The following is a 10,511-nucleotide window of genomic DNA, read 5'->3' as shown; positions in this document are numbered from 1 at the left end:
AAGGAGTGGGCAGTTAACCAGCAGCAGGGACCTACATGGTAACTCGCTCCTTCAGCAGCATTGTAAACAATGCCGCGCAGTCGGCGCAGTGGTTAGCACTGCTACCTCACGGCACCGAGCATACCGAGGGTTCGAATCCCGGTCCACCGGTCACTGTCCTTAGTGGAGTTTGCACATTCTCCCTGTGTCTGCCTGGGTCTCACCCCCACAACCCAAAGATGTGCCGGCCAGGTGGATTGGCCACGCTAAATTGCCCCTTAATTGGAAAGAAAAAATTGGGTGCTCTAAATTTTAAAAATGTTTCTTAAAACATTGTCACTCTCCAGTTACAATTTGGAGGGTTGGTGGGAACAGAGAAATGTTAATTATGTGGAAATAGTGGAGAAGCTGGGGGTTACTGGTTTAGTAACGTGAGGGGCTGGTTTAGCTCACTCAGCTAAATCGCTGGCTTTTAAAGCAGATCAAGCAGGCCAGCAGCACGGTTCAATTCCCGTACCAGCCTCCCCAAACAGGCGCCGGAATGTGGCGACTAGGGGCTTTTCACAGTAACATCATTGCAGTGTTAATGTAAACCTACTTGTGACACTAATTTAAAAAAAAAATCTATTTAGAGTGCCCAATTCATTTTTTTCCAAATAAGGGGCAATTTACCAGGGGCTATTTTAGCACATTGGGCTAAATCGTTGGCTTTTAAAGCAGATCAAGCAGGCCAGCAGCACGGTTCGATTCCCGTACCCAGCCTCCCTGGACAGGCGCCGGAATGTGGCGACTAGGGGCTTTCACAGTAACTTAATTGAAGCCTACTCCGTGACAATAAGCTATTTTCATTTCATTTCATTATGGCGAGATTTAATTAAAGTATTTGAAATGGTGACGGTTTCTGACAGAGTAAATAAGGAGGCGTTTCCTGTGCGATATGGGCAATGATTGATTAGGTACCTTGAGCACAGATAAGAGAGACTGCTGGGAGTCAGTTAGGGAGAAGGCAGACATTTTGCAAATAATGTAGTATTCAGTAAATCATTTAAGATATTGGCAAAATAACTTGAGGGGGGAGGGGGGAAACATTTTTGACACAGCGCGTTGTGATCTAGGAGGCACTGTCTGAAAGTGCGGTGGAAGCAGATTCAGTGGAAACGTTCGAAAGAGAATTGGATAAATATGTGAAGGAGTATTGACGAGGAGCATGGGAGTGGAACTAAGTGGATTGTGCAATCAAAGAGTTAGCATGGCGACGATGGGCCGAATGGCCTCCTTCTGTGCTCTTGAATCCTTGTGATTTCCAATAACGCGGCCACAACTCACCGTCACGATGAGGCATTTCTCTTCATAATATTGGGCCAGGGGCACAATGTTCTGTTTGAAGGTGGTCAGACGCCTGTGAATGGCTTTAGGGTTATTATCAGGTCGTCCTTCCACTGCCCGTTTCTCCAATCTCTCTCTCAGCCGATCGTTAGCACAAGCCAGATATATCACCAGGTCCGGAACACAGATCTGAAGACACAAACTCCAAACATTAGCATCAATACTTCATATGTTTCTGAAAAATATTCATTGCAATTTTTTGACTAAAACCTGTATTTCTCAGAACTTATTTGCTAAAGTTCCCAACCTGTAAATTTGTGCTCTGGCTCTTTGTGCACTAATTGGTCGAACAGTAACCAATCAGCTGTGACATTTGATTACAATCTGACTTGTTATTTTTATAAATCTTTATTGTCACAAGTAGGTTTACATTAACACTGCAATGAAGTTACTGTGAAAAGCCCCTAGTCGCCACATTCCGGCACCTGTTCAGGTATACGGGAGGGAGAATTCAGAATTCTCAGCTGGTACGGGATTGAACCCGCGCTGCTGGCCTTGTTCTGGATTCTAACCAGCTGTCTAGCCCACTGAGCTAGACCAGCTATACACTATGCAAGAGATCATTAGATTAGATTAAATCCTGAACCCAAGGTGATGGCTTCCAGATAGTACCGAGACAGTGCTACACTGTAAGTGGGTCAGTACTGAGGGAGTGCTACACTGTCAGTGGGTCAGTACTGAGGGGAGTGCCGCACTGTCAGAGGGTCAGTACTGAGGGAGTGCTGCACTGTCAGAGGGTCAGTACTGAGGGTAGTGCCGCACTGTCAGAGGGTCAGTACTGAGGGAGTGCTGCACTGTCCAGAGGGGTCAGTACTGAGGAGTGCCGCACTGAGGGTCAGTACTGAAGGAATGCTGCACTGTCAGAGGGACAGTACTGAGGGAGCGCCGCACTGTCAGAGGGTCAGTATTGAGGGAATGCCGCACTGTCAGAGGTCAGTACTGAGGGAGTGCCGCACTGTCAGAGGGTCGGTACTGTGGTAGTGCTACACTGTCAGAGGTCGAGTGCTGAGGGAGTGCTGCACTGTCAGAGAGTCAGTGCTGAGGGAGTGCTGCGCACTGTCAGAGGGGCCAGTACTGAGGAGTGCTGCACTGTCAGAGGGTCAGTACTGAGGGGAGTGCACACTGTCAGAGGGTCAGTACTGAGGGAGTGCTGCACTGTTAGAGGGTCAGTACTGAGGGAGTGCCGCACTGTCAGAGGGTCAGTACTGGAGGGAGTGCTGCACTGTCGAGGGTCAGTACTGAGGGAGTGCCTCACTGTCAGAGGATCAGTACTGAGGGAGTGCTGCACTGTCAGATGGTCAGTACTGAGGAGTGCTGCACTGTCAGAGGGTCAGTACTGAGGGAGTGCCGCACTGTCAGAGGGTCAGTACTGAGGAAGTGCTGCACTGCCAGAGGGTCAGTACTGAGGGAGTGCGCACTGTCAGAGGGTCCGTACTGAGGGAGTGCTGCACTGTCAGAGGTCAGTACTGAGGAGGTGCTGCACTGTCAGAGAGTCAGTACTGAGGGAGTGCTGCACTGTCAGAGGTCAGTACTGAGGGAGTGCTGCACTGTCAGGAGGGTCAGTACTGAGGGGAGTGTCGCACTGTCAGAGGGGTCAGTACTGAGGGAGTGCCGCACTGTCGAGGGTCAAGTACTGAGGGAGCGCTGCACTGTCAGAGGGTCAGTACTGAGGGAGTGCTGCACTGTCAGAGGGTCAGGTACTGAGGGAGTGCTGCACTGTCAGAGGTCAGTACTGAGGGAGTGCCGCACTGTCAGAGGGTCAGTACTGAGGGAGTGCTGCACTGTCAGAGGGTCAGTACTGAGGGAGTGCTGCACTGTCGAGGGTCAGTACTGAGGGGTGCTGCACTTCAGAGGGTCAGTACTGAGGGAGTGCTGCCTGTCAGAGGGTCAGTACTGAGGGAGTTGCCGCACTGTCAGAGGGTCCAGTACTGAGGCAGTGCCGCACTGTCAGAGTGTCAGTACTGAGGGAGTGCTGCACTGTCAGAGGGTCAGTACTGAGGGAGTGCTGCACTGTCAGAGGGTCAGTACTGAGGGAGTGCTGCACTGTCAGAGGGTCAGTACTGAGTGAGTGCGCACTGTCAGAGGGTCAGTACTGAGGGAGTGCCGCACTGTCAGAGGGTCAGTACTGAGGGAGTGCCGCACTGTCAGAGGGTCAGTAGCTGAGGGAGTGCCGCACTGTCAGAGGGTCAGTACTGAGGGAGTGCCTGCACTGTCAGAGGGTCAGTACTGAGGGAGTGCTGCACTGTCAGAGGGTCAGTACTGAGGGAGTGCTGCACTGTCAGAGGGTCAGTACTGAGAGTGCCGGCGGGTCGTACTGGGAGTGCCGCACTGTCAGAGGGTCAGTACTGAGGGAGTGCTGCACTGTCAGAGGGTCAGTACTGAGGGAGCACTGCACTGTCAGAGGGTCAGTACTGAGGGAGTGCTGCAGTCAGAGGGTCAGTACTGAGGGAGGGCTGCACTGTCAGAGGGTCAGTACTGAGGGAGTGCTGCACTGTCAGAGGGTCAGTACTGAGGGAGTGCCGCACTGTCAGAGGGTCAGTGCTGAGGGAGTGCCGCACTGTCAGAGGGTCAGTACTGAGGGAGTGCTATTGGATGATGTTCCGCCTGCCCTCTGATTCACTTTAAAAACTCTCATGGCGCATTCGTAAGCAGCAGTATTTCCGCCACATCATTAACAACTGATTTAATGACCTCTCGCATTGCTGTCTGTGAGATCTTGCTGTGTCTCTGTTGGCTCTCACTCTCCTATCGTTCACAGTGACCCCTCTCTGATCAGTGTGGAGGTGTTGGGGATTTGTGCCGATTGTGATGGGTGACAGAAATGGAGGTTTATTGTCTCAATCTGATTGTCTGGGTAACGTCATTACCTGATCATCGAAGCAAATTGCCTGGGAAACCTCACGTGGGAAACCATCAATAACAAAACCCTGTGAATCTGGATTCTGCATCAGCTGCTGCTTAATCTCCATGATGGTTGTTTCCTGAGGTGGAGGAAGGTAAACATCAGGAATGTTCGAAACTCTGACAGGATTGGTGCTGCACGGTTCTGTGTTTCTGACACAGCTCAGCTCACTGCTCACCGCACTGGACAGGTTCATCTGGCAGGAGTTTACATTCAGCCAGGTGTTGAAGCACTCACACTCACACACACACACACACTCACACACACACAATCTCACACGCACACAATCTCACACACACTCACACAATTTCACACACACTCTCACACACACACACACAATCTCATACACACTCACACTCACACACACACAATTTCACACACTCTCACACACACTCACACACACACAATTTCACACACACTCTCACACACACACAATCTCACACACACTCACACTCACACAATTTCACACACACTCTCACACACACACAATCTCACACACACTCACACACACACAATTTCACACACTCTCACACACACACACAATCTCACACACACTCACACTATTTCACACACACTCACACACACACACACAATCTCACACACACTCACACTCACAATTTCACACACACTCACACTCACACACACACACAATCTCACACACACACACACGCTCACTCTCACACACACTCACACATATTCACACACACACAATCTCACACACACTCACACTCACACACACACAATTTCACACACACTCTCACACACACACAATCTCACACACACACTCACACTCACACAATTTCTCACACACTCACACACACACAATTTCACACACTCTCACACACACTCACACACACACAATCTCACACACACTCACACTATTTCACACACACTCACACACACACACACAATCTCACACACACAATTTCACACACACTCTCACACACACACACTCACACACACAACACATGCTCACTCTCACACACACTCTCACACATACTCACACACACACAATCTCACACACACTCACACTCACACTATTTCACACACACTCACACACACACACACACACACACAATCTCACACATACTCACACACACTCTCACACACTCACACTCACACACTCACACACACACAATCTCACACACACAATTTCACACACACTCTCACACACACACACACACACTCACACACAATCTCACACACACAATTTCACACACACACACAATCTCACACACACACACGCGCTCACTCTCACACACTCACTTTCACACACGCTCACACACACACAATTTCACACACTCACAGAAACACAATCTCACACACACTCACACTCACACAATTTCACACACACTCTCACACACTCACACTCAGACACACACAATTTCACACACACACACACACACACAATCTCACACACACGCTCACTCTCACACACACTCTCACACACTCACTCTCACACACGCTCACACACACACACTTTCACACACTCACACAATCTCACACACATAATCTCACACACACTCACTCTCACACATGCTCACACACACACAATTTCACACACTCATTCTCACACACTCTCACAGACGCTCACTCTCACACACATTCTCACACACACTCACCCTCTCACATACACGCTCACTCTCACATACTCACACACATATTCTCACACACACACACACACTCTCACATGGTCTCACACACACTCACACACACTCTCTCACATGCTCACTCTAATACACACTCACACACACTCACACACACACGCTCTCACACACTCTTACACACACACACTCACTCTCACATGCTCACTCTCATACACGCTCACACACACTCTCACACACTCACATGCTCTCACACACACTGTCACACACACACACTCACACACACACACACACACACACACACACACACATTCTCTCACATGCTCACTCTCACACACACATTCTCTCACGCTCACTCTCACAGGCACTCTCACACACATTCTCTCACACACTCACTCTCACACACATCCTCTCACACGCTCACTCTCACACACATCCTCTCACACGCTCACTCTCATACACACTCTCTCACACACTAACACGCTCTCACACACACACTCACACTCACTCTCACACACACACACACACACACATACTCTCACATTCTCTCACATGCTCACTCTCACACACACATTCTCTCACGCTCACTCTCACATACACTCTCACACACATTCTCTCACACGCTCACTCTCACACACATCCTCTCACACGCTCACTGTCATACACACTCACTCTCACACTGTAGCCATCTGGGATGGCTGCTTACAAAGGAAACGTGGACACTTGCGAAGACTCAAGGGAAATATGGCCAATACAGGATTCAGGCAGATTTAGAGCCTGAATGTATATTTGCTAACAGAGAACCAGACAGTATGGAAACCCCCTGGCCGATTTACATTCTAATGGCCCATTTCCCCAGGACAAAGGACTGGTGCTCAGGTATCAGATACAATTCCAGATACATCGGTGCCACTCCCTTCACCCAGGAAGCCCAAACAGCCAAGGTTAATGACCGCTCAGGACACACCCAGCCATCAAGGCACCCGCCCCTTTATTGGCTCAAATCGAAGGCAGTAATCGAAGCCTGCCGAATTATTGGGTCCAAAGCTAAGGACGGCCCAAAAAACGCGAAACGCCCCCCCAAAGGATAAAGAGAGACACGGCCGTGTGTTCGATCTCTTTTGGCCCTGGCACACCGGCACGGCCTATACCTGAAGCCAACTGCAGCACCACAACCAGAAGCAAGTTCAAGATCAATGATCGCTACAGGCGGATGAGCCCAGCAGGACCGAAGTTACTTCTCCAGACCCAGCCACTCCAGATCCGAACAAAGGCCTTGTTCCTCTGCCAAAGCCGGGTGCCTGAAGTTAAGTACAGGTTGTTGTAGTGTTAGGTGTAGTTTAGTTTGTAGTGTTTTTATGTTGCATGTGTGAGTTAGTCTTGTGTGTAAATAAACCATTATTGAACTTGAACTAACTGACTGGTTGTTCGGTCTTTGATCAATATCCTGGCGACTCTGAAAGCAATATCCTCATTAATAACGGTCAGACTAAAGTAGATACCCCAGGAAGAGCAACATTATTGGCCTCTCCGGTGCCGATTGGCAACATTATTGGTGACGCTGGTGGGATCGTATCGCACTCATTAAAAAAGGCAACAACACACACTCACTCTCATACACACACACACTCACTCTCATGCACACACTCACTCTCATACACACACACTCACTCACTCTCATACACACACACTCACTCACTCTCATACACACACTCACTCACTCTCATACACACACTCACTCACTCTCATACACACACTCACTCACTCTCATGCACACACTCACTCACTCTCATGCACACACTCACTCACTCTCATGCACACACTCACTCACTCTCATACACACACTCACTCACTCTCATACACACACTCACTCACACTCATACACACACTCACTCTCATACACACACACACACTCACTCTCATACACACACTCACTCACTCTCATACACACACTCACTCACTCTCATACACACACTCACTCTCATACACACACTCACTCACTCTCATACACACACTCACTCACTCTCATACACACACTCACTCTCATACACACACTCACTCACACTCATACACACACTCACTCTCATACACACACACACTCACTTTCATACACACACTCACTCACTCTCATACACACACTCACTCACACACACTCACTCTCATACACGCACACACTCACTTTCATACACACACTCACTCACTCTCATACACACACACTCACTCTCATATACACACACACTCTCTCATACACACACTCACTCTCTCATACACACACACTCACCCACTCTCATACACACACACACTCTCTCATACACACACACTCACCCACTCTCATACACACACTCACTCTCATACACACACACACTCTCTCATACACACACACTCACCCACTCTCATACACACACTCACTCTCATACACACACACACTCTCTCATACACACACACTCACCCACTCTCATACACACACACACTCTCATACACACACACTCACCCACTCATACACACACACACTCTCATACACACACACTCATCCACACACTCTCTCTCTCTCTCTCTCACACACACACTCACTCTCATACACACACACTCACCCACTCTCATACACACACTCTCACTCTCTCTCTCTCTCTGTCTCTCACACACACACTCACTCTCATACACACACACACACACACTCACTCTCATACACACACACTCACTCTCTCTCTGTTTCTCTCTCACACACACTCACTCACTCATATATTCTCTCTCTCACACACACTCACTCACATACACACACTCACTCTCTCTCTCTTTCTCTCACACACACACTCATACATTCTCTCTCTCACACACTCACTCACTCACATACACACACCCACTCTCTCTCTCTCTCTCTCTCTCACACACTCATACATTCTGTCTCTCACACACTCTCATACACACACACTCACTCACTCTCTCTCTGTTTCTCTCTCACACACTCACTCACTCATACATTCTCTCTCTCACACACACACTCACTCTCTCTCTTTCACACTCACTCTCTCTCTCTCTGTCTCTCTCTCTCACACACACGCACTCTCATACACACACACTCACTCACTCTCATACACACACACACTCACTCTCACTCACTCTCATACACATACACTCACTCACTCACACACACACTCACTCACATACACACACACATAGAACATAGAACATAGAACAGTACAGCACAGAACAGGCCCTTCGGCCCTCAATGTTGTGCCGAGCCATGATCACCCTACTCAAACCCACGTATCCACCCTATACCCGTAACCCAACAACCCCCCCTTAACCTTACTTTTATTAGGACACTACGGGCAATTTAGCATGGCCAATCCACCTAACCCGCACATCTTTGGACTGTGGGAGGAAACCGGAGCACCCGGAGGAAACCCACGCACACAGGGGGAGGACGTGCAGACTCCACACAGACAGTGACCCAGCCGGGAATCGAACCTGGGACCCTGGAGCTGTGAAGCATTTATGCTAACCACCATGCTACCCTGCTGCCCCCTAACTCACTCACATACACACAAACACACACACTCACTCCCATACACACGCACACACATACACACACAATAACTCTGAATCGCACCTCCTCTCATGTGTGTTCTGAATCTTTGCTGAGTTACATTATCCAATGAATGTATTGGCTGGCTGTTTAATCACATAAGCATCACATTCCTATCTGCTCCTTGTCTCTCCCTGCCTCACACTTACCCAGAGATGTCTCTTGTAAGTGATCTGACTCCCTCGATCCCAGAATCATTGAGATCCAATACTGGAGCTCCTATTGGTCATGGGGTGGCGCAGTGGTTAGCACTGTTGCTTCACAGCTCCAGGTCCTGGGTTCGATTCCCTGCTTGGGTCACTGTCTGTGTGGAGTCTGCACGTTCTCCCCGTGTGTCCGCGGGTTTCCTCCGGGTGCCAAGGTTTCCTCCCACAGTCCTCCAAAGATGTGCAGGTTAGGTGGATTGGCCATGCTAAATTGCCCTTAGTGTCCATAGGTTAGGAGGGGTTATGGGGTTATGGGATAGGGCCGAGGTAGAGTACTCTTTCGGAGGATCAGTGTAGACATTTTAAAATAAATTTAGAGTATCCAATTTCTTTTTCCAATTAAGGGGCAATTTAGCCTGGCCAATCCACCTAACCTGCACATTGTTGTTGGGTTGTGGGGGTGAGACCCACGCAGACACGGGGAGAATGTGCGAACTGCACACGGACGGTGACCCAGAGCCGGGATCGAACCCTGATCCTCGGCGCCGTGAGGCAGCAGTGCTAACCACTGCGCTGCCCCCCGGGTCAGTGCAGACTTGATGGGCCAAAAGGCCTCCTCCTGCACTGCAGGAATTCTATGGTCCCATCAAGGTTAGAAAGTTCCCCGAGGGGCAGAGGTGAAACAGGACGAGGAAGTCTGTCCAATGTCTGAAACCGTCCCCTCACGGCCTGTGCCCGCCGGCCTCCACTGGATTCCTCTGGCTACGCCTCGATTTAAAAATTCTCTTTGTTGTTTTCAGAGCGCGTCCCTCCCCGTCTCGGTAATCTCCTGCAGCCTTGTGACACTCCAAGAACTCTACACTCTTATTCTGGCCTCCAGCATTTCTGATTCCAGCTTCTGTGAAAAC

At 49.5% G+C, this 10,511-nt stretch overlaps 1 protein-coding gene across 1 annotated transcript in view; it reads right to left on the bottom strand.

Moving 5' to 3' along the window:
• The window catches only part of LOC119956996 (adenylate kinase isoenzyme 5-like), a 38,010-nt gene that overhangs the window by 4,375 nt on the left and 23,124 nt on the right, over positions 1–10,511 (bottom strand). Inside the window, exons 5-6 of the mRNA XM_038784580.1 lie at positions 4,233–4,346; positions 1,306–1,494 (exon numbers count right to left, since the gene is read on the bottom strand). Of these exons, the coding sequence (XP_038640508.1) occupies positions 1,306–1,494; positions 4,233–4,346 (303 nt within the window). The remainder of the gene's footprint in view (positions 1–1,305; positions 1,495–4,232; positions 4,347–10,511) is intronic.

Source organism: Scyliorhinus canicula, chromosome 25 (assembly GCF_902713615.1).
Source record: "Scyliorhinus canicula chromosome 25, sScyCan1.1, whole genome shotgun sequence".
NCBI classification, from domain to species: Eukaryota; Metazoa; Chordata; class Chondrichthyes; order Carcharhiniformes; family Scyliorhinidae; genus Scyliorhinus; species Scyliorhinus canicula.
This window is presented reverse-complemented; position numbering and strand designations above follow the sequence as displayed.